Below are 24,777 nucleotides of genomic sequence, written 5' to 3' on the forward strand. Positions count from 1 at the left end.
CCTTCTTATTGTCGCTCCTCCCTCGCGCATTGTGGGGGATACAGCCCCAGAAGAAAAACCGAGTTTCAGTCTCCTTTTTGGCAACCTTGTAGCTTGGTGACTGAGGTCGCTGTGCAAGGACCCTAACTCAGTCAGTTACTGGTTAGGTGACCTCCTGGGCAAGTCATTTAAATTTTCTGGCCCACAGTGTACTCATCCCTCAAATAGCGGGATGGTACTAACAGCATGTATGTGAGGTTGTACAGAGAATTAACTGAGGCAGTTGTGTGCAAAACACGTACCTGGTTAAACAATGCTTAGCTGTGATAATTTTGTGAAATGGGGCCAAGGACAAATATAAATAAAAAAAGAAATAAAGTTTTATTCTCCCTGGTGCAAAAAGATTCTCCTCCCCTCAATTTTTTTTAGAGCATTTACTTTAGAAAACTTGTAATTGTGAAGTCTTTTTCTACTCTTTTGAGATGTATGGAAATCTTCTTGCAAGCGAAATAAACTTCTTTCCACTTTTACAACCCAGGAATGTTTTCCTCAGGGACCTCTGAGCCATCTCTTTGACTTGTAATCCTGGAGGACGTTAATGCTGTCTTTTCCTCCAGATTGCTTTGGGAGCTTAGGACCCCAACTTCAGCTGAGGGTGAGCTCAGAGTTGCAAATCTTCCTGTGATAAAGATGTGAAGAATGTACTTTTACTTTCTCACTGCTCATTCTCCTAGACTTGGCTCTTCTTGCCCACTCCCCAACTCTGTGAGAGATATCTAGGGTCTCAGCCAGGGCACCGGATATCTCTAGGTTCAGCTTCTCCTTGGCAAACCCTTCAGGCACCTGCTTTGCTATTTTATGCTGGAAGTAGATGGTCTTTCCTTCTTATGTACTGTATCTGTACCTCTCACACACTTGCCTGATTCTACAGTTATCAGGTTTCCTTTGAGGAAGGGGTCTCCTGTGGACAGGATTGAATTTGAATCACTTTAAACCCTCCACAGTCTAGTCAATGTCCCACCCTAGAATAGGAACTCAGTGGGCCAGGGGTTTAGCTCACTGGCACAATACCTGACAGGCAAGCACAAGGTCCTGAGTTCTATTCTGGATACCAAAAAAAAAAAAAAAAAAAAAAGAATAGGAACTCAAAAGACAGCTGCTGGCTGACAGCATGAATCAAATAAGGAAGGTGAGAAAGGATGGCCAGCTTTAGGACACCTTGAAGCATAAACACCAAGTATAGGATGCAGAAAAAGCTCAGCTTTGGTGTGTGCATTCTGCAGTTGAATAAAGGCAATTAGGAAACACAGACGGGTACCCCATTTACCAAGTGAATTTAGGACGAGTTATATGTAATAACTGGTACTGTTAATCCCTCCTAGTTGAGCACTAGTTACCATTTATCTTGAGAGAGGGTGTGCAACGAGTTGTATCCACTTGGCTATATAAAATGGCAAGATTTCTTTCTGTCTTTGTGAATTGTTTAGCGGATTGCCTGTCATGAACATCACATTTAAAGTTTAAAGCTTAGTCAATCACAAAACTGAGGCTGGGCATGGTGGTGCATGCCTATAATCCCAGCACTTGGTAGGTTGGGGCAGGAGGATCACTGCAAGTTTGAGACCAGCCTGGGCTACAAAGTGAGCTCAAGGCCAGCTTGAACTGCATGGTGAGACCCTGTCTCAAAACCAAAAAGCAAACAAACAAACAAACAAACAAAATCACAAAACTGTTTTTTGCTCGTTTATCCTTGTGGAGAGGGTTTCTGGGTTCTCAAGAGAGTTTATGTTCAATTATATTTCCCCAATAGGGATTAGTCTTATCCTAGACTCCTCACCATGTTCCCCTGCACTCTGCCTTTCCCTGTAATCCTTGCTTCTGTGTCCCAATAACCAGTTTTAGGTCTGTACCACAGACATGTGAGTTCTTGGGGCTGAGGATATAGCTCAGTGGCATAAGTGCCTGCCTAGCAAGTGCAAGGTCTTGAGTTCGATTCCTGGTACCCACTCCCCAAAAAAATGAGTTCTCTGAGGGTGGACTGAGCTGTCTTTCTTGGATCTCTGCTACTGGCGCAGGTCTTCATCAGTGGTGGCAAACCTATGGCATTTGTGCTGCAGTGGGGTGTTTGTTATCACTGAAAGCTCTAAAAGTTTTGCCATCACTAGAGAGGCTAGCTGGGAGCTAGTTGCATGAATGATTCTGAGAAGTAATCCCCTGACTGCTAGACCCTTGAAAAGAAACAGACTCAGGCATGGGTTTCTAAAAACAACAATGAAAAACCCAATGCTAAAAAATCAGTTTATGAGACTGAAATTACTATAGGAAACAAGCACAAAAAGCTAGTAGGTGGGGCTGGACAGAGCATTTCCTGCCTTGTAAGTTATGCAGGTAGCCTGGCAGGCCTAGCCCATGGAGACTGAGAGGGAGAACAGTGGTGGAAACCAGGGATAGGGAGAGACTGGGAGCCTTCCTGTCTTTCCTGGGCCTGGGTAAGTTTTAGTGATGGGCTTACCGACCCTCCTCTCCTCTGGGTAGTCCTAGCCTGTCAAGAGGTAGGCCTAGGTAGGGAGACTCAGCAAACCCTAGAAGGCCCCTAATCCCTCCACTCCATGGACACGGAGCCCTTGCAGGAGGGGGAAGTCGAGCAGTGGCCCAAAGACACAGTCATCCTCCTGGTTTGGGGATGGAGACACAGGTGGCCTCAGGGGGCTGGTTTGGAACCAAAGATTCTCATAGGACTTAGGACTTGGGGTGGGAGCTCCCAAGAGGGGCTGAGTAGAGTCACAGCGAATGTAGTGCCCTGGCCTTGGAGTGGTGGGGCTGCCCAGCACCTGCCCATAAAGGACCTGGTCACTGGTGCCAGGCTGTGACTGTGACTGGGTGGGAGCTGCTCTTGGGTCTCCCTGGAGCACATAGGCTTGGACTAGGGTGGGGAGGCCACAGGTCTCTGAGCTGTCACTGGTCTCCCAGGACCCCGGCTTCTTCTTTTCCTCTTCCTCCAGCACGGTGATTTTGGTGATGGATGTCAGGCTAGGGTCCTGAAGGCTAGGTAGCTGGAAGGTCTCCTGGATACAGGAATATGGAGGGAAGGCATGGTTTTTTGAGATGTGTGCCCTAACAGCTGTCCCTTCCTGAGTCAGCACAGTTGTGGGGATATTCTTGCTGCTCTGTGACATGTGCGGGGATGTGCTGCTTAGACTCAGCATCCACATCTTCCTGTTTCACAAGGAGGTGACTGAGGCTCAGGACTGCATTAATCCAAAGGGAGGGGATCTTGCCAGGTGGGAAGGCCCATGTGCTCGTCCTTAGGGGTGTGTCCTTCGCTTTGAGCCTGGGCCAGAATCCCAGCCCCAACACTCTCTCCTTGCAGGCTCTCACCTCTGCCATGATGGTGGACACCCAGGAGCCCAGGCTGCTGTGGGCCGGGTCTGGCACATTCGGCCACAGTGAATTCTTCCTGCTGCAGAAGGGGGCAGGTGAAGCTGAGCTCAGGCATGTCCTCCCAGCTGTCCATCCCTGGCCTCACTTCCCTGTAGCTGCTCTCCTTAAAGCAGAGTGGAGGAAGTAGAGGGCCAGGACTCCTGGACAGGAGCCCCAGGTCTGGGGTGGCTGGAAGGGACTTAGCCTGCCCGCCCCTGCAGGGCCCCATGGGAACAGCAGCTGGGTGTCAGTCTTCTCAAATGGACTCACCGGGGGCTGCAGCAGAGCCAGGCAACCCCACAGAGGAAGATGAGCAAAACCAGGATGCCAAACACGCCCAGGAAGATGTGTAGCTCGGACTCTCCTGCCATGAGGGAAGCCGGAAGAGGTTAGAATATGACCATACGACTGAGAAGGCTGGGTCTCTTCTCTGAGGCTGGGATCCAAGGGTGGAGTTGGGTCTCCTCCCTCAGACCAGGGGATCTAGAGGCAAGCGCCTGTCTACTCTCAAAATTGGGATCCTTTGTGTGGGGCACCCTCCCCACGGCCACTGCTGTCCCCTTACCTAGGGCCAAGGTCATCAGGGTGAGGCTTGTACTGTTGACGGCCCCGGCCTGGCTGGTGGCCATGAGATGGACATGGTATAGACTAGAGGGCTTCAGGCCATGCAGGACAAAGCCATGGGAGGAGGCATTCAGGACAGCAGCTGTGGGCAGGGTGTGTGGTCAGCCTAGGCTGGGATGCTGAAGCTGCCTCGGTGGCTGTTGAGCATCCCCTTCTGGGCCTTCTGGGCTGTGGGGAACTGAGGATAGACTCACAGAAGGACTGGTCCTGAGAGTTGGTCCAGAAGATGGTATAGTAGGTGAGGGCGCTCTTCCCCAGCTCAGCGGGCTCAGGGACCCACTCCAGCTGAGCCCAGGTCTTACCAATGTGCTTTAGATGCAGCACTGGGGCGCGGGGAGGGCCTGTGGGAAGAGAGGAACAGGGGCTGAGGAAGTGAGCTGGGCAGAGAGCCTGGACCAGGAAGTGGGACACATTATGGGTTGGTGAGAAAAGAGGGTACTAGGGACTCCTGTCCAAACCTTGTCTTCCCAGGAATTTTTTGGCTATTTGATTATTATTATTATTTTTTTTTAGACAGGGTCTCCCTATGTAGTTTAGGCTGGCCCGGAACTCGCAGCGACCTTCCTGTCTCAGACTCTGGAGTGCTGGGATTACTGGCGTGTTCTGCCACACCCAGCTTTCCCTGGGATTTTTTGTTGTTATTGGCTTGTTTGGGTTTTTTTTTTTTTTGAACCGGGGTCTCGTTGTGTTGGCCAGGCTGACCTTGAACTCATGAGCCTCCTGCCTCAGTCTCCTGAGTTACGGGGATTATAGGTGTGCACCACCATGCCCAGTCTTCCCGGGAATTTTACCTGAATTTCACATTCTGCTTATAAATGGCAGAGGATAGATCTGAATCCAGGCATTTGACTATCAGTCTTCAGTCCTTGATTTCTGCTAGGCCAGATTTTGTCTGGCTCACTATCTGATTCCTGCCACTCTGAGTTTATGCTGGGTGCTCTGTTCGTCTTTATCAGATGTCACACCCGACTTCTGGGGGTGTGGCGGGGCATCAACTGATTCTGTGGGAGTTGCTCCCTGAATTCTGGCAAACTCATTGCCAGTTTGTATCACCCCATCCCCTGATTTTGATCCAGGTGCAAGAGTCTATGGTGAGCCAGAAGTAATCTTAGGGTTGGGGGTGACCCTCTTCAGGGTCCCTCATATTCTTGATCTCTGGAGCTCAGGCTGGCCTTGGGGAAGACAGGAGAGGATTCTGGAAAGGGGCTGATGGCTGACGAACCCATTTCTTGGGAGTAGACATGGATGTTCTTGGGGTGTCCCATGATGCCCTGGTACAGGGGAGTCACAGTGATCTCGTACAGCTGAAAGGGCCTGATGTTCTCTGCAGAGACAGAATGGGGTGGGCACTGGTTGGGGACTGACCTTGGGGGATGGTCCGGAGCCAACCTCAGAATTCTAGTCAGGGCTAGCCTGGCTTCATGGTGCAGGGTTTACCTCTGCGGTCTCTTCACTGGATCATTTCTTGGGGGTGAAGAAGGAAAAGAAGGGAGGAGAAGTAGAGAAGAACTAGAAGGGTGGCGGCTCAGGGGTATAGAAAGAGAGGACCAGGCTAGACTCTTGGAAGAACTTCTTGCTTTTTTTTTTTTTTTAATCTTTTTGAGACAGGGTCTTGCTGTGCAGTTCAGGCTGGCCTTGAGCTCACTTTGTAGCCCAGGCTGGTCTTGAACTCACAATGATCCTCCTGCCTCAGCCTCCCCAGTGCTGGGATTATAGGCATGCGCCACCATGCCAGGCTACAGAACTTCCTGCTTGTGAGGCTGTGAGATTAGGACAGTGAAGACTCAGGGAAAGCTGGGGTCTGTGCTTCTCTAGGGCAGTTCAGGCTGTCCCATGGCTGGTCTTCCCTCATCTCCCTCCCGCTGGCACATCCCAGCTTCCCCTGGCTCCTCACCCTGCAGCAGAATTTCCGTGATGCTCCCATTGGGTTCCAACCTCCAGGTCATATCGCTGCTGTTGGAGTTGGGGGGACTCAGGCCCCACTCAATCACATAGCCCTGAGGGACAGGGCTGGGTAGCTCCCAGCCCACCCAGAGGCTCCGAGGGTCTCGGGCCATACCGTGGAGTCTGGCCAGGGGTGGGCCTGGAGACAGTGGGAGACAGTGGAATGAAGGTGAAAAGAATGCAGGCCTCAGAGCAGGACCCTGGGTTCAAACCCTGACTTGCTGCTTATAAGCTGGGTGACCTTGGGTAGGTCAACACCTGAGCCTTAGTTTCCTCATCTGTAAGGCAAAAGTGATGATACGGTATCCTGTCTTGTAGGGTCTTAGTGTCGATGAAATTAAATGATGCACAGAACAAAACCAGCATAGTGCCTAGGACTGAGTAGTACTTGATAAGAGCAGTGGGCACTCAATAGCTCCTGGTCTGTGCTGCACACAGGCCTTGATATATGTTAATTCACTGAGTCCTCAAACGGTCACCTCTGGGAGATACTACTGTGGTTCCCATTTTATCCATGAAGAAAATGAGAGACAGAGGTTGAGTAATTTGCCAAAGGTCACACAATGGGACTCTTAGCTATTACTGTTGTTGTTGTGATTATAAATCCCACCTTGTGAGGACCCATGTTTAGGGACACTAAGGGTGGTGGTGAGTGTTTCCCTAGAGCAGTGGTGGCGAACCTATGGCATGCGTGTCATGCCGCAGCAGGCTATTTGTTATCACTGAAAGCTCTAAAATGTTTACTATCACTGCCCTGGAGGGAGCAGTTCACTCATGGACCATGTTAGGAATTTCTGGGCAGAAGGGACTGCATGTGTGCACGTGAACGCATGCACATACGCATGCATGTGTAGACAGCACCACCACTTTAACCAGGTTCTGGCTGATGATGATAATGACTGACGTGCAGTTACTTTGTGTTAGTCCCTGTCATCCCCAGGGCAGCCCTCAGGAGGTACTGTTATCATCCTCATTTGCTAGACATTGAGTCAATGGGATGAGGAGGCAAGAATCTTGTCCAGGTCATGCTGTTAGCAAGTGATGCCACCAGGTTTGAAGCCAGGCAGCTTGGCCTCCGAATTTACATGCTCACCCACCCCCCACCCCATACCACGCTGCTCTTCTGCTGCAGCCCGCTTTACCTTTGCTCTCCTGGAAGGCCACTGGGGTGGGATGAGAGGTCCCAGCTCTGTTGTAGGCCACAAGGGTCGCCTCCCCAGCCTCTGAAGGCAGGTGGAAGGTGCAGCTCAGCTCTGTGGTGTTGCAGAGGGGCAGGGCCGGCTTGGTGTGGCCTGTGGGGCTCCAGGAGAGCAGGTACCCTTGGATCTGTCCACTGTCCTCCTCCAGGGGTGTGGGCTGGGCAGGCAGAGGAGGGACATGGTGAGGGGGTGGACAGCTCAATGTGAATAGGGGAGCCTCCCCGCTAGGAGCTGGGCTTTTCCCCTCCCTCCTTTATTCTGCCCCCGTGCACCAGGTTCTAGGAGGAAGGGGAGGAAGCCACTCACTGAAGTGACCCTTTGGGGCTTAGGTGAGTCCTGTGTTGCCGCCTGTCTAAAAGATCACTACTCAGCTTCCTTGGCACACACCACATGCGCCCAAGTCACATATACATGCAAAAGGCCCCTCAGACCTGTTGGAGTCCTGGGCTTCAGCTGCAAGGGTCCATGTGAGGTAGAGGAGGTCTCAGGGGGAGAGGGGTGGCTTTCTGAGGGGTTACCTTCCAGAACAGCTGCACACCCATGGTTTTGGGGTCCAGCTGCCTCTGCCGCCACCATGTGTCCAGTCTGACGATGGGGACTACACATGGAAGAAGAGAGGGTGCTTGCTGGGGAGGCCCTGGGACTGGACTGGCTTCTGATGGCCGCTGCCAGCCCCTCATCACCTCCTTACCCCCTTGCGTAGTTTGCAGCTCCAGGCTGGGGCTCCAGCTGCTCCATTGTCCGGGCAGGAGTGCGCGGATGCAGCGCATCTGCAGGGCGTAGGCTGTGGCTGGACGGAGCTCACAGAGCTCATAACGGACAGTTCTGGAGGGCAGGGGACCCACCTGGGGGAAGGGGCATGACTCTGAGCCTGGTCTCTGAGTCCTGCCCTTGGCCCCCACCTGCGGTTGCTTCTGGCCTCACCTGTGCCCAGCTGGCTCCTTGCAGCTGTGGCCGGTAGCGCAGTTCACATTTCTGGTCCATGTAAAGGCTGGGCTTCCATGGCTCCCAGCGCAACCACAGGCAGTCTGGCTGGGGTAGGGCCACCTCAGGGTGGGGGTCCACGGCCAACAGTGTGGGGGGCTCCAGTTTTACTACAAGGAGTGGGGTTATCAGGCATCTCCCTGCCCAACCCTAAATTCCCTCTTGTCTCCTCATTTGTGGGTCATTTTACTTCTTGGGTCCATCCATGCCATCTCTCATCTCTGTATCTGTGTGTGTGTGTGTGTGTGTGTGTGTGTGTGTGTGTATGTTTTCATCTCTGTGCATGTTGCCATGTTTTTGTGGTTCTGTCTGTGTGTATATGTTCTGTTCTCCTCTAGGTTTCTATTTCACACTCCTGCCCCAGGGCCTTTGCACTGATTGCCACATCTGCTTGGTACAGTTTCCTGCCAGATAGCCAGTGGTTTGCTCCCTCAGTTCCTCTGAGGGTGTAATTAGTGGTCACCTTCATTGTCATCTGACATTCTATTTATCTAGCCTACCAGAATATAATATTCCCAAGATGAGATTTTAGATATTTTGTTTATTGCTGTATCCCTAAGACCTTGAACAGTACCTAGCACACAGTGGATACCTCAAGAAATTGTTTGAAGGAAAGAATGAACATGCTCCTGGCCTCTGTGTCCCCATGCCTGTTTCTCCAATTGCACCCTCTTTGTCCCTGTCTCTCTTCTCTGCCACTCTGTCTAGTTCCACTGGGGTCTTCTAGTCTGTCACTGTGTCTGTTTTTCTCTCTGTGCCTCTCTGGGTCTGCCTGCTCTGAGAACCTCTCCTCTGCCCACCCAGTGTCACCCACCAACGTCCATGGGATCAAGGCACAGCTGTGGGGACTGGCTGGTCCCCAGTGCGTTCTCTGCCTGCACCCAGATGACCATATTCTGGTACAAGATCAGGTGTTTGCGAGGGATGGAGCAGTAGCTCTGCCCGTCTGCAGGCACGCAGTCCTTGATGGGGTCCTCCTTGGTCTGACAGTCACCCCGGCTCCTGTCAACAGGCCAGGCTTGGTGCCAAGCAGAGAAGGAAAGCGGGGCTCCCTTCTCCTTCCGTCCCCACAGTCCTGCTCATGCCCCTCCCAGGACTCCAAGGAAGGGGGCTGGGGGGCCCTACTCACTTGAAGCTCTTCAGGGTGAAGTTGGTGGGCAGGTGGGTGTCAGGTCCTGGTTCCCACTGGCAGATGAGGCTGTTGCTCATGAGGTTCATGAGGCAGGACAGGTTATAGGGCATGGCTGGAGGGTCTGTGAGGAGTAGGAGGGATGTGAGGGAGACCATAGAAAGCTCTCTCTGGACCACTGGTCTTATTTCCTAGCTCTGATCTCTATGGGGTCACCTTGTCCACCCCTCAGTCCCAATGCAGTGTGACCTGGAGGCATAGCCCTGGGGGAAGCCAAGTTACAAGGATGTACAGGCCCCAAACCCTGTGGTCCCATCTCCAACTCTGGTTTCCTTTGTCAGTAATGGTGTAGTATCTGGGTTTTCATCATTAATAGTGTAATCTTTACCACGAATTGAACTCAGGACCTTGTGCTTGCCAGGCAGGCACCTGTGCTGCTGATCCATATCCCCCGCTCTAATAGTGTGATCTTGAAATTACTTAACTGCTCCATGTCTCAGTTTCCTCATCTGTAAAGTGGGGGTAATGGTAATACACATGCCTCTTCCAGTAGTTGTAAGGGATAAATGATTTATCATATATAAAGTGGGTAGAACAGGGCCTGCACGTAGCAAGTGCTATCCACATGTTAGCTATTGCTATTATTCATTCTTTTTTTGGTGAGTGGAATTGGGAATCAAACCTAGGGCCTACAACTGAGCTATATTCCCAGCCCTTTTTAAAACATTTTAAAATTTTAAGATAGGGTCTCACTATGTTGCCAAGTTGCCCAGGCTAGGCTCTAACTGGTCAACCTCCTGCCTCAGCCTCCCCAGTGCTGGGATTATAAGCATGTGCTACCATGCCTGGTCCTGTTATGCTTCTTACATAATAGGGCCTGGTCTTTGTTTTTTCTTTTGCTTCAGCTTGGCACCAGTTCCCTCCTGCTGTATTTGAAGAGAAGGCTGGGATGGTGTGGGGTGAACCTGGGAGCAAGCCTAGCTGGGTGTAGATGTCCCCTCTGGGTCCCTGTCCAACAGCTGAGGAGCTTGGCTTGCTCAGTAGTCACGTGGAAGAGTCTGACTACTTTCAGAGCCTTGGTGCCTGATAGAAATCTTGGCTCCATCTTTATTAGCATTTGATCTTCAGTGAGTCATGGAGCCTCCCTGACTGTCAGTTTCTTTATCTGGAAAATGGGACTAATAGCAGTATCCACTATAGGTAGGGACAAGTCCCTGCTATTGTGCCTCTGAGGTGGTCATTGAGCAGGAGCTTGGTAAGTCGCAGCTCTTCTGATGTTGGCAGAATGGGTGGATGGCTAGAGAGACTTACGGCCTGCCCACAGCTCAACTTGGTCCAGGAGTTGCAGGCTGTTGCTCCAGTTCAGGTAGCACAGGAGAAAGGTGTGCGTGCTGTTGAGGCTCGGCAGGGTGATGATTGATTCCTGGGACCCATCAGGCTGGGTCTGCTGCCTCCCCTTGTGCTGCAGCAGTTCTGCTCCCAGCTTCCAAAGGATCCGTGGCTCTGGCTCCAGGTAGCTGCAGCTCTGGCTGACAGTACAGGAGGCCGTGACAGGGTCCCCCAGGCGCACGATGGGGGCAGAGATGCTGATGTGTCCGCAGTTCTCCAAGCCTGGGGTGGGAAAGAACAAGCCATGAGGGACTCCTCCACTTGGAGGAGTCTTCACCACTTGGTGAAGTCTAGGCCTTGTACCCCTAAACTGGGGGCCCTCACCTGCCTGCCTCATCCTTCCAGACATGGGACTCTGCTGGGAAGGGTGGATATGAGCACGGGAAGAGGCTCTAGTGGTGGGACAGAGATAGCAGTGTACAGGTAGATGGTTATTGACCAGCTCTATGGAGAAAAACAGGTCCTGATTTGCAGTGGGTGCCACTTCCTGTGCTAGGAACACCCTCATCACGCCTGAGTTCCGGCTGCCAATGTGACCTTACTGAATGCAGAGTTGGGAAGGCACAGGCACTCAGTTCCTGCAAGCTGGCTCCAGCTCCCCACCACAGAAAGGCTGGTCCCCGCCCCAGCACCCTCCCTGAGAATGGTGAAACAATGATCAGAGTGATAACAACCCCGCAGCCACAGCAATCTTTTTGAAACTCAAATCAGATCGTGGGACCGCTTCTTGATCAGAGCACTTACAAGGCCCGTCATTGTTCTGGAGGGCAGAGTGGTATGGTGGGCAGGAGCCCGGGCCCTGGAGCTGTCTGCTGAGGTCCTGCATCTGTGCCTTACTCGTTATGTGACCGAGGGCTATGGTACTGACATTCTTTTGTCTCATCTGCTCATCTCATCATTTTGCTTTTCTCATCTGTAACTACCTTAGCCTTGTGGGAAGAATCAGATGTGACAGTACAGGTAAAGCATGAGGAACAGCAGCTGGCTTGGGGGATGAAGGCTCGGATTCTCCACACTGCCCTGTGATCTGGCCCCTTCTCCCCGTCTCTGTTCTGGCTATGACCTCTCTCAGCTGCAGCCCTGTGGGCCCGTGTGTGCTGTTCCTGGGAATCTTTGTGATCGCTCTAGTCTCTGGGCTTCTGCTCCTGCTGCTCCCCTCTGAGCTGCTCCTTTGCCTCTCTGGTTAACGTTTGCACATGTTGAGGGGCCAGATACCCTGACCAACCAGAACAGGTCAAACCTGTACATTCCCAAAGCTCTTATTTTCCTTTATAATTATAGTCATGATTGTTCACCTCTCTGTCTCCCAGGTTCTGGTGTCTTTTTTTTTTTTTTTTTTTTTGAGACAGGGTCTTACTAGGTAGCCCAGGCTGGCCTTGAATTTGTAGTGGTCCTCCTGCCTCAGCCTCCTGAGTTCTGGGATTACAACATGCTCCAGTTCTAGGTTCTGTGAGGCCAGACACTGTGGCTGTTTTGCTCCTTGTGGTGGTGCTCCCTGTGCCTGGCACACAGAGGGCTCTGGGGGACTATTTCTTGAGATGTGAGTCAGCATGCTCTTGGCCTATAATGCCTTCACTGTTCACTCAGGTGCTCTTAGACTGATTTTATGGATGAGGACGCAGAGGCCCTGCAAGTTGGTCCAGAGTGACATAGCAAATTCATGGCTCTCAACATTGGGCTCTTACGGCTTCACAGACTCAGGACTCAGGCTGGAAGGAAGTGCCGCTCACTTCAGAACTATTTGATGCTGTGACTTCTCTGGAAGGCTTGGGCAGCTTGTTTTTATATGGCCTGCTAGCTTAGAATGCTTTATATATTTTTCAAGGGCTGAAAGCAAATAAAAGCTGGATAAGAATGACAGAGACTGCATGTGGCCTGAAAAGCCCAATTGTTGCCTTCTGTCGACCCTGGCCTCGGCTTGCTCACTCTTGGAGATGGGCTACTTCCCACCTCTCAAAACAGAGTTTCTGGGGTTGGAGAGCTGTGTCCGAGCTTCCTTACTTCAGGGTAAAACCTGTCTCGTTGTGGCTCCTGCCAGAATCCTTTTGCTACCCACCAAGGCTGCAGAGGACCCAGAGGGTCCTTCTGATAGCCTGGCAGAGGTTTGCAGTAGCTCTTGGATGCCCCTGCCTTTGCCCAGCTGTTTAGCCCCCTCCTCTCACCAGCCCTCTTGGTTTGTAAGGTCTGTGGGTGGGAGCCCAGCTGCCCCACATCTGTGTCAGTATTGAGCTTCTTGGGATTTTCTGGGATTCCCAGGAGCCATATGGCAATGCAGGGCCCCTCTTCCCACCCACCTCCATCACACTTACTTCTGGGGAGGAACAGGATGATCAAGGCTGCTCTGGTCAAGCCGCAGGCTCCCAGCCTTGCCATAGTGCCCGCTGGTGCTCACCTGGAGACAGAGTGGGTAAGGTCATGGCTTGGACTCAGCTGAGCTTCATCCTTGCTCTGTCACAGTGCAGCCTTGGCTAGGTTACTTGGCCTCTCTCATCCTGTTTCCTTTCAAAAATGAATGTAACAGCAGACTGCACTGCATAGGACTTTGGAAAGAAGACAAAATTATGCAAGCCAAAGGCTTTGCATTGTGGCTGGCACATAGGAAATGACTCTGTGGCCACCACATTCCAGGAACATGCAGGGGAGGGAGCAGGAAGAACAGCGTGCTGGCCCCTTCCCTCCTGTCTAAGCTTGGCTGTCTCCAGAAAGCCACACCTAAGACAAAACTTTCATGCAGGCAGTGTGTTCTGGGAAGATCCCAGAAGCAGGTGAGGAGAAGAGGGGAGAATGAAACAGGTAGAGAAGGAAAGCCAACACAGGGTCACATCAAGACACTCCTGCACTGTCCACCAAAGGGGCAGCTTATCCTTGGATGGGAGGGAGCACAGGAATACTTATCCACCCTTTGGTCCGGCCCCCATTGGTCAAGGGTGCCCTTTGGGGTGCTAACTCTCTGGTAAGTTTAGGCAGGACATCCTTGAGTACCAGCAGGTCCTCCTGGGTGAGCCACACCAGTGGCCTCAGTGACACTGCGCCAGGAGAGCCACAGGGCAGCCAGCAGGGGGCCGTTAGGTGTCACCTTCAGGAAGCTGGCTGCCTTGACAAAGCCTAGAGGAAAGGGGGACTGGGAGGAGGTCAGTGAGGACACAGGGAGACCAGTAGACTCCATCTCTGGGCACAGATCTCTGGAAGCCTTTTGGGGGCCAGTGTGATGTGGTCATGGCCACAGTCCCCAAATGGAAGGAGCCCTGACTCCTGTCTTAAAGTATGTGAGTGATTCTCCCACTGGGGTGGAGTACAGTGGAGCCCTGCTCCCACTGGGGTTCTAAGTCAGATACCTGATCCTCCAGCACTAGCTCGTGCTCTTGGTGCCAGGCCTGTGAGACCTGCTGGCTGGAGTGCCTGGGTACATGTGAGCATGTGGTGGCCTACAGACCCTGTGCTCAGCAGGGAGAATGCTGAGAGGATCATTTTCTGTCCTGCCCTGACAGAGGTATGAATGAATGGTCCAGATGTCCAAAGCCATCCCTGCTTGCTGGGGCCTGTCCCCCACCCCCAGTTTATCAATATATATTGCAATATCAGGATACTTGGTGCCTATAAATCTCCATTGTGCAAATCAGCAAAAACAAAGAACAAAAAACAACAAAAAATCCCCCAAAAAACAAAAACCCCACCAAAACCAAAACAAAAATAACACCCCTGGTAAGCACCTCTGGTGCTGCCCCATATTAGGACCTGGTAGTTGGAGAATAGGCTGGATTTCAGCCTCTATGAGGCAGATTTATGCAGTGAGAAACCTGCACGTCTGTTCAGAGAATTCCTTTCTACCAAATCGGTGGCTAGTAACTTTCTTACTATAGTATACCAGTTTGATTATCACTCTACCTTGCTTCCCTTTAGTGTCTGGGGAAGATCTGGCTTTCTAGGCTCTGAGTGGGGAATGTCACTGGTTCCCATCTCCATACATTTTTGACCATACATTTGACCATACCCCTCTGCTGCCCTAGCGAGGGGCAGTTTCAGGCCCAGCTCACAGCCAGCCAGCTACTCCCTTCTCCTGTTCCACTGGCTTCTGCCCAGAGTGGGCAGCAAAACCTCAAGAGGCCCGAGCATCCTTCCCTCGTTGCAGGGTGCTGGTGTGTTTGGCATTAGCCCTTGGGGTCTTCTGCATCCTGCTGTGTCGGAACTGGAGCCCGCAGGAGCAGTTTTACTTGGGTGTGGGGGGTGCGTAGTATGCAAACGGGTTGGGACCCTGCTTCTGAGTCACACTGCCTGACCTGGCTTGTGACGCCACCACTTACCAGCTTTGTGGCCTTGTACAAATTACTTCACCTTTCCGAGCCTCAGTTTCCCCATCTGCAAAAAAGAGGTAACAATACAACCTGCTTCTTGTGGCTGTTGGATAATGAAATAGGATCATTTGAATGGATGCCCTCAGTGCTCTGCTGGACACTGAGTGTGCTCCCAGCTCCTGAAGGTGCCTTTCATGAGCCACAAAGCAGGGGACTCCTCACAGACTCCAGCACAGCTTGGTGGCCCAGCAAGGCTGCGTAGGCACAGCCTGCTATGACTGCCACTTATCTCTGTCTGGGTCACACTGCACAATCCCAAAGTCCCTTTTCTGGGTTCCATTTCTAACCCCCTCATCCCTGAGGCTGCCCTAACCTTTGTGCCCAGCACATGTAATGCGGCCTATAGTTGCTACCAGCCCTTCTCTCCTTTCTTCCCATTACACTCAACATCCCCCTTCTTTCCTTCCTTTCCTATCCCCCTTCCTTTCTTTGTGGTACTAGGGATTGAACCCAGGGCCTTTTATGTTTTAAGAAAGGTACTAAGTTAAGTTACCCAGGATGTGCTTGAACTTTCCATCTTCCTGCCTCAGCCTGTCAGAGTGTTGGAATTTCAGGCATGAGACATATCACCTGGCTACTTCCCTCATTCATTTGGAATTCCTTCTATGGGAGGAGGTGGGGAGGGAGGAGGGCGGAGGGGCTGGGAATAAATCAAGGGAGAGGGACATCCCAGTTGTGGGAAGGAGGGAGAGAGAGACAGACAGACAGACAGAGACAGAGACAGACTGGGAGACAGAGACAGACAGACTGAGGTATATAAGCAGTCCAATATTCAAGAGATCCACAGAGCCTGAGGCAGGAGAATTGCTTTGAGTTCCAGACCAGCCTGGGCTACATAGTGAGTTCAAGGCCAACCTGAATGGTTATGGAGCAAGACCCTGCCTCAAAAACAAAAAAAAAAAAAAAAAAAAACAAAACAAAAAAAAGGAGACCCACAGAGATTGAGGTGGGAGAGACAGAGAAAAAGAGCCCATGGAACACAACACGTATGCTGGGCTGGAAAGGCTAAGGTGAGGAGCCCGGGAAGCAGTCTGGTACAAGCGGTAAGGGTGAGCAACAAAGGAAAACTCAGAGATGGACAGAGGCGCGGAGGGCCCTTGAGACAGTCAGAAAGTCACCAGGGGGAGAGAGGCTGAGGGGCAGAGGTGGAGACAGGGAGAAGTGAAGAGGTGAAGACTGGCACATGCAGATGTACAGGTTCTGAGAGACAGAGACAGGAGAGGAGGAGGACAGTGGCCTCCTTGAGCCAGCTCTGTGTCCCCAAAGAGAGAGGTGGCTGTTTGTGGCTCCCCCGATGCAGCCCTCGGAAAGGCATTGTACAAGGCTCCGGTTCCCAGGCTCCAATCCCCAAGGTAAGAGCCTCACCCAGGCTGAGGCCGGGACAGTGGCTTGTAGAAGAGCTGGGTGAGCGGTCCTGGGACTCCCGGTCTCCACCTAGCTGGGCTTGGCTTCCCCAGGCAGCCCTTACTCACGCTGGAGCCTGGGCAGACGTGCTGGCCTCCTCGTTCTCTCAGCTCTTCGAGTCAGGTTCCTGAAACCTGCTGCAGTCTGGCTTCTCTCCCCAGCTCTTTCGTTAATGACAGCTGGGGGACTGAGGATTGCGACACCTTCCGAGTGTTCCTGCACATACGGGCAGCCCCTTCCTCCCAGGAAGGAGCCCTCGAGGGAAACTGGTGAGGCCCAGCAGCCTTCCTGCCTCAGGGGTCTTAAAAGGCTGGGGAATGTGGCAACAGTGTCCCCTTTCCCCTGCCTCTGGATTTCCTGAGCCTGGAGTTTTGAGGCTCCAAGCTGGCTGGGTGCCATGCTGTGGCCCCTACCCTAGGGGCGCTCCAGGACTCACTCAGCCCCTAGCCCCTTTTCCATATGTGCCTTGATCCTGGAGTTTTGCAGGATGATTTATCACATGATGCCCCCTATCCATGCCATCCTGTTTATAACTGCACACAGGCCAAGCTGATAGAGAAAAGGGGTTTGGGGGGCCAAAATAAGGTGTGCCTTGGTGAGGCCTGGGGGCTTCATACTTTCACTGAAAATTGCTAACATTTACTCACAGGGGATCTGTTACACTGAATATTTTCTTTTCTTTTCTTTTTTTTTTTTTTTTTTGAGACAGGGTCTTGCTATGCAGTTCAGGCTGAACTTAAACTCACTTTGTAGCCCAGGCTGGCCTCAGACTCATAATGATCCTCCTGCCACAGATCCTTCTGAGTGCTGGGATTACAGGCCTGCTCCACCATGCTCAGCTCTACACTGAATATTTTTAAATGAGGGAAATATATATTTTTTGTAGTATGTTATTTGTATCGATGATTCCCCTGCAATTTTTCCCCTTGCAATTGTTTACAAATACTTTTCTGAGGAAGGCCTAGGCTGCTGGATTTGACCAGATTCATGACCCAGTCAAGGCACCAGCAAGCAAGGCAGCATGTTTGTAACCTGTGATTTTTTTAGGGAAAGGAAGCTTCTGTATCCAGAGCGACAGAATGGGCCTGCGCTGCAGCTCTGGTTCCAGATCCAAGAGCTCAGGTGTCTCCTACCATCTCCTGGACATGTCCTCTGGTCCTGCACACTCAGCAAATCCCATCCCATTGACTCTTTTCAGAATAGAACCGGAATCGTGGGCATATAAGTATTCACAGGAAAATTCAACTTGACTCTATGAATATTTTTATGATATCATGTAGGGAATACAAATACCACTTATGTCAAAACTGGTTCAGTCCAAACCATGCTTCTCTCTTGCAAAGTGTTGCGATAGTCACCCCCTCCCTGGCCTCCTGTGTCTGTACATACCTGTCTCTCTGTCTACTGACCCTTTAGAAGCCAGTGTATTATTGATTAAACAGAGGTCAGATCACGTCACCTTCTGCCCCACAGCCTCCATTTCTCCCTTCTTGCTTGGAGTCAACCTCCAAGCCCTTTCATGCCAGGCACCCCCATTACTTGCCAAACCCCTCTCCTTTACTCTCCCTTTTACTCATTTGCTCTGGTGACTCTTTTCCATGCTGTTTCTTGAGCTTCTTAGGCTGCCTCAAGGCCTTTGCATTTGCTGTTTCTTTGGCCTGGGCACCCCCTGCCCCCAAGCAGCTGCCTGGGATTATTCCCTTCCCTTCTTCAGGTTTTTGTTCCCATGTCACATTCTCATTGATGTCTTCTCTGAGCCTCTCCTTTTCTCCCTATATCTCTTCCTCTGTATTCCTTTTCACCATCTAATATTTGCTGTCCTCACCCCTACACGAGTGGATGTTCCATAGGGGCAACCGTTCTGGCTGTTGTTCTGTTTATAGCTCCAGTGTCTACAGCTCTGCCCATCACAGAGTGAACCCTCAGGACATGCTTGTTGAATGAAAAAAATGAATGGATGAATCTTCCTCCCACTTCCTCAGGTCTGTCCCCAGTCCCTATGTTTGTCATGTTGGTGAATTAGGCACCCCCACCCGCAGGTCAGCCACTGCACAGACCCTGACATCACTCCTTCCATTATGTCCTTCCTGTGCCCATGCCTGATCAATTCTTCCAGGAGGAGAAGCCATCACTTGAAAGATCTGCTTCTTGAGTAGGTGTGGGCCCAGTCACTCTGCAGGCCATCTCCTCTCCTTCCCTATCAGCAGAGGTCTGCATCTCATCCTAACTTCTTTTTCTGTGTGGTACTATGTGCTACACCTCCAGCCCTTTTTTATTTTTTGGTTTGGGAGACAGGGTCCACTAGGTTGCGCTGGCTGGCTGGAACTCCTCGTCTTCTTACTTTAGCCTCCTGATAGCTGGGATTACTGTGCCACTATGCCCGACTCACCCTGACTTCTGAATGGGACAGGCAAGATATGCCCACCTCCCTATATGCACCACCTCATGCTCCAGTCATGCTGAATCCACCATTCCCTTGCCAGCGACAGGCTCTGTCCAGCTCTTCTGTGTGGCCGCATCTTATTCCTTAGACAGCTGGGGAATCCAGCCTGCATGAAGCATTCCTCTGGCTTCCGCATCTTAGCCTGTCTGCGCTGGGTGCTCCCTCCTCATTAATCCTATGACATGGCAGTAGGCTGCTGACTGTGCCTCCTGTTAGACTGTGAACTCTTCGAGGGCAGAGGCCACGTCCTTGTCTCTGCCTCCTCAATCTCAGCACGATGCAAGGTACACAGAAGATACTCAGGTCACCTCCACAGCAGTGCAGAATCTTGGAGAAGTGGCTTGCCCTCCCCAAGCCTCAGTTTCTTTACCAGTCACAGGAAAGATAACTCTTCCCCAGGGGTCTTGTGAAGATTAAATGAGCTATCAGAAGTACTGTCTGGCACAGTAATCAGCACATGGTAGGCATTCAGTTGAAATCGCTTTCCTTATTCCACGCTGCACACTTCAATATTTTGGAACAAGATTTTTCTGAGCTCAGTGGTGCTCCATTCTCCTTTGAGAACCTGTACCAGGAAATGGAGCTGCAGCAGCTGAAACAAAAATTAGATTTAAGGAAATGAAAGTCAGATTAAAGGAGGAACTTTCCCTAGGGGAGAGGTATTGGAGTGTAGATAGATTAAAAACATGGGCTGAGGAGTCAAATTGTGTGGTTTTGCTACCTGCGTGACCCTGGATAAGTTGTTTAATCTCTCTGAGTTTTGGTTTTGCCATCTTTAAAATGGGGATCATAGTACCTGTTTCACAAGATTCTTGAGAGAAATCAGTGAAATGTAAGGCTTGTGGGACAGAGCCAGGCACATAGTAAGTGCTTAAGAAGTGTTTACTATGGTGGAATAGAAAGTATGAGACAGATGTGGAGTCATCCGCTCTTTCTCGCCCCTTTCTCCATCAGACCTGACCCGTGTGGGTTGGAAACCCCTGCCAGTGAGCCCTGGCAAGGGAACACTCTTCATAGCAGGGCAGCTAGAGGGCCGGATGGTTTCGGTTTCTGTTGTGGCTGTAGACATGTGGAGGTGAAGGAGCAGCCTGGTCTGGAAGGGCAGGGTGGGCTGCCCAGTATGTGTCTGGAAGTGGAGGCTGTGTTTGTCTGCTAGAGCCTGCTTTGGAATAGAGCAGTCAGCTGAGATTGTGCAAACAGGTTGTTACGCAAACGTGCCCCTGTGTATGACCTCGATTGTGCAAACAGGTGTTTACTGGAGGTTGCCCGGCTCGGACAGCCTGCTTACAAAAAGCACCTAAGCTGTTGACTCAGAAATGAGAATCTGGACACTCATCCTGCCCTGAACACACCCGGAACTCCCTAGCCAGTCCCTCTACCCAGAGGTAGAACACTCCCTGTAGCACTTGTCCTTGCTCTGTGTTGACTGGTTGGAGCTTTATCTCTTCTTTCCAGGCTCAGGGAAAGTTTGACGCTTTCTTTAAAGACATTTTTCTTATTTGCATACTCAAGACCTTTGATATACCTTTCGTGTCCTGGTTATGATTGATTTTATGGCTCTTGTTAGGCTGAAAGTCCCCCAAGGTCAAGGATCTTTCTGTATTTGCCTCTGAAAGGTTAGAAAACTGAGGTCTACAGAGGGAAAGTGATCTGCCAATGCCACACCGCTTGGATCTTGACCCTAGGTTTGCGGTAGGGGTGGGACTCCAGCTGGAACTTGAGGGATAGGGGAGATTTGTAGCAAGGAGGGAAGGGTGTGCTGGTGGGTGATGGGGGCGCAACAGTGAGAGTGAAGGTGTACAGCCTGGAATAGAGGTATCAGAGTGGCAGGAAGGGGGGCTGTGGGTATGGCTCAGTCGTAAAATACTTGCCTGGTATGTTCAATCCCTAGCACTTGCATATGTGGATCCACACACAGACATAGAGATACATATAGACTCAGACGCAGAGACACACACATGCATGCACACGCACACGCAAACATGCAGACAAAGGGGTTCAGTAGGAAGAGCTAGGATGGGTCTGGGAATGGCGTATTGGGGAGTCCTGCATTCTAGAACCTGAAATGACCTTGACTCTGCATGACTTTGAGCAGTCCTGTCTCTCAGGTCCCTATCTACCCTTTTGTACCCCAAACCAAACACACTTCCCACTGAACTTCTCCACATTTCCTCTTAAAAACCTGCCTTTTTGTCCTGGTGAATGGCATCTAGACACTGAAACTCCTAAAGTCTTCCTTGACTGTCACCCCAACATCCAGCCTGACCCTTCTTCCCATGGGTTCCACCCCTTCTCTGCAACTCTATGGCTTCTGCAGGGATCCAGGCCACCATCCATCACTTACCTGGATGACCACAATGGCTTCTTTCTGGTCTTCTTGCCTCTGTCCTGGGGATACTGCCCTTGTTGCACTTGGCAGGAGTGCTTCTTCCAAACCTCAAATCCCACAGGGCACTGCCCAAATGAAAACTAACCATTTGTTCCTTTCGTCCACTGGATAAAGTTCTAGATCTTCTTTATGCCTTTTGAAGACCTTTAAACCGGGACCTTGATCTTCCCAGCCTGAGGCCTCAGTTCTGGATTTTCCCTTTCCCACTCTCCTTTTCCCCTTTCAGAGTCCACCCTACAGGCACCCCACTTCCCACCATTGTCCGACCACACACGGATTGTTCACAGCTCCAGGGTTTTCCCTACACTGTTCCATCTGCTTTGAATGCCTTTCCTGTTCCATGCCTGAAGAAATCTCTTTCTTCCCTTCAAACTCGTGTCACCCCCACTGTGAAGCCTCCCATCCCCAAGATCTGCTGGGTGGAGTTAGGCGTTGCTCCCCTGGCCTCCCAGGTACTCTGTGAAGGCCAGATCTGTGCCCCCAGCACCCAGTATGGGGCCAGGCATGGAGCAGCTGTCCATAAAAGGTGGCTGTAGGACTTGGAGGTGGGGTCTGGGTCTTGAGGCCTAAGGACCCCAAGGGGCTTTGTAATTGCATGCCAAGAAGACTGGAATTGTTGCTTCTACCTATGGCAGCCACTGCCACATTCTCTTGCTTCCCTGGTGCTCAGATTGGCAGGAATTTCTACCTTTGATTAGATCTCCAAAATGAGAAATGAATTAATTAGATCTAATTAATGCTGGATGCAGGAGGCAAATTGCTGGGCTCCAGGCTGCGAGGAGCAGGGAATGGCTGCCCAGATGCTCTCTTGGGCCCTGTCTCTGGGGAAGGAAGCAGAATTGTAGCTCTGCTTGAGCAAAAGGGAAGACCTACCCTCTTTCTTGTCCTCAGCCTGTGGCCTACTGCCCAGCGGGACCTTATCTCTGCTTTTCAGGCTGGTATAGCTGCTCCTGGTGGTTGTGGTGGGGAATCAGAGGTTAAAGTCAGATAAAAGCTCAGATGTTTATCTTGCCTTAGAGGAAAGCTATCTCTTCTGAAACCCGCTGTTAGTGGCCAAAGTTGGGGCAGTCTGTCAAAGGGAAGAGTCCTCAGGCTGGGCCAGTATCTGCCTTCATTCTTGGGAGAGGGAGCTGGATCCATCTGTCCAGGGACAGAGACTTCCCCTTCAGGTGGATGGTTTATGTTCTGCACCACTGGAGTGGACAGGTAAAAGGGAGAAGATCAGATTTCCCTGAAAATCTTGCCAGGAAGAATGGCCAGAATTCAAATGACCTGCTTTAGCGTAGAGAGAAGTGAATGCAGGTCCAGAGCTTCTGTGATCAGAACCTCCGGGCTGCATTCTCCCTGCTTCCTGGGGTCTTGCCTGAATCCTAAGAGAGAGGGGGGGTTCCCAGGAGTAGCCAGTTCTGTGGCTAAATGTCCTCTCACCTTGCACCTTGGATCCAGGTGACACAGGTGGGGGCTGGGAGGTATCAGGGAGCAGAGAGTTGGTGGCTCTTACAATCTCCTTGTTGATATATTGCTTTTATAAGCGGTTTAGTCTGCTCTGGTAGGGCTGGATTTGTCTCTATCATCTCTCTGGCCTCCCAGGCTGTTTTCTTGTGTTTCTTGAAATACTCAGTTTCTTCAATTCATTCATTTTACTTACTCACACCCATGCTCCACTCACTCACACATCCATCCATCCATCCATCCATCCACTATCCACTAGTTTCCTTCCTTCCTTCCTTCATCTATCCATCCACACCCATCCACCCACTGTCTGTGTACTCACCTATCCATCCATCCACAAATCCATCCACCCACTAATCTATCCTCCTGTCTATCCTCACATCCATTCATTCATTTACCCATCCACCACCCCTTCCCTCACCCATCCACCTGCTCACCCACTGAGATTTTTGAGCACTTACTGCTAACCAGGTTCTATACCTGGAGCTGAGGGTAGTACAGCACATGAATAAAAACCCAGGTTCTTACGGCCTGTGACAAGCAAACTTGCTATACTCTCAATCACTTCCCAGAACCTCTGCATGCCTCCCATTCTAGAGGACACCATGCCACCTACTTGCAGCGCTCACAAAAGGAACAGCTTCTTCTTGGTCAATGGTAGTACGACTGAGACAGAAGCATGGTTGTGTTTCCTCCTGATCCCCAGTCTCATATTCAAATGTGGCCTCATTTAAAGCCCTTGCCCGGTGAAGCTGTATCGAGCTCTAGCTTTCCCCATCACTCTGCTCTGCTAGGCTTTAGTCACCTTGGCTCCATTCTCTTGATGTGGGCACCCACCTCCTGGTTTTCCTTTCTACTACCACCCTGCCATCATCTACAATGGCTTTACTGGCCACATGTGTGGTGCACCTACAGACTGGTTTTTCAGTTCTTTGACTGGATTATTTGGTGGCACATTTCCTCGTTAGCCATCCAATACCTCGATTATACCATGGACTGCACCATAACATAAATCTGCTCAACCTCTAGAATCTTGTACTTTGGAAATGAACCCTATTATTGTTGGTGACACAAAGACAAACCAGGTACATTCCTCATTTAATAACCTACCTGTTTAACAACTGTTGGGATTTATGACTGAGGCGCACTGTTCAGACTTAAGACTCATCTTTTTTTTTTTTTTTTTTTTTCTTGGTGGTGCTGGGAATTGAACCCAGGGCCTTGCATGCAAGGCAAGGGACATTACTACTGAGCCACATCTCCAGCCCATGACCTGTTTATTTTTGTATGGTTCTGGACACCTTGTTTGTAGAGCCTCAGTGTCTTTCTTTGTACAGTATGCCTTGTTTATACAGTACTGTAATTTTTGCTGATTGCACAGTAGTTTTATGTTCTGTTGTATATTATAATACTGCATGTAAGAATTGTGCAAATAAAAGCAAAGTCAAGTTGGAGTTTCCTTTGACCATCTCTTTGTTCTTAATATTGTAATGTACACACTATATACAATTCTTTATTTAGTGTACTGAAATGGTCACTAAACAGTGAACAACCTAGTTACAGGACTGGAAATTTTTTTTTTTTTTTTTCGGTACTGGGAATCAAACTCATGACCTTGCGCTTGCCAGGCAGGCACTGTGCCTCTGAGCTAAATCCCCAGCCCCCCTGGAAATTGGTTATTAAACAAGGACCATCTGGATTGGCATTCAGTAAAAACCAATTAACAGCAGCAACTATGTTATCCTGTCAATCACTACAAAATTAGCAATAATAGACAGAATCAAAGACAAATTGAATGTTGACATATCATAAAAAAAGCTACCACTGTATCACCCTTAATACTAGAAAAGACATCTCTAATTATATAGACACAAAGACAAACCAAATATTGACTGATAATAAGTATCTACTAAGTACAACTATACCATCATTAACAATAGAAAATAATCCAACCATAGCATAGTCAACTAAATATCTAAATGTTAATAGAACTTAATAGTTACACTAGTAAAGATGGAGGGGACATTGCAGACTGAGTTTCTAGGCGCAGGGAGGCCCAGGGGACGGGC

General features: G+C 50.6%; 1 protein-coding gene across 8 annotated transcripts; it reads right to left on the reverse strand.

Annotated features, from left to right (window-relative positions):
- Window positions 1-337: 337 nt before the first annotated feature.
- On the reverse strand, window positions 338-16,672 carry Csf3r (colony stimulating factor 3 receptor (granulocyte)). 8 transcript variants are annotated; one of them, XM_013519569.1, is made up of 17 exons: window positions 16,386-16,672; window positions 14,970-15,024; window positions 12,978-13,060; window positions 10,591-10,890; window positions 9,280-9,403; window positions 8,965-9,152; window positions 8,091-8,260; window positions 7,858-8,011; window positions 7,685-7,764; window positions 7,110-7,323; window positions 5,918-6,106; window positions 5,246-5,347; window positions 4,218-4,364; window positions 3,965-4,105; window positions 3,670-3,763; window positions 3,358-3,515; window positions 338-658 (listed from the first exon to the last, which is right to left on the reverse strand). In XM_013519569.1, exons 3-17 carry the CDS (start codon window positions 13,039-13,041, stop codon window positions 507-509), a joined length of 2,277 nt encoding a protein of 758 aa, XP_013375023.1. In that variant the 5' UTR covers window positions 13,042-13,060; window positions 14,970-15,024; window positions 16,386-16,672; the 3' UTR covers window positions 338-506. The 8 variants fall into 8 exon arrangements, with proteins under 8 accessions (XP_013375023.1, XP_013375025.1, XP_013375022.1 ...); XM_013519571.1 differs by having other exon boundaries at window positions 568-658; window positions 3,358-3,439; window positions 16,386-16,668; XM_013519568.1 differs by lacking the exon at window positions 338-658 and adding an exon at window positions 1,710-3,044 and having other exon boundaries at window positions 3,358-3,436; window positions 16,386-16,666.
- Window positions 16,673-24,777: the final 8,105 nt, after the last annotated feature.

The sequence above is a fragment of the Chinchilla lanigera genome, unplaced genomic scaffold, assembly GCF_000276665.1.
Source record: "Chinchilla lanigera isolate Chin_1 unplaced genomic scaffold, ChiLan1.0 scaffold00051, whole genome shotgun sequence".
Taxonomy (NCBI): Eukaryota; Metazoa; Chordata; class Mammalia; order Rodentia; family Chinchillidae; genus Chinchilla; species Chinchilla lanigera.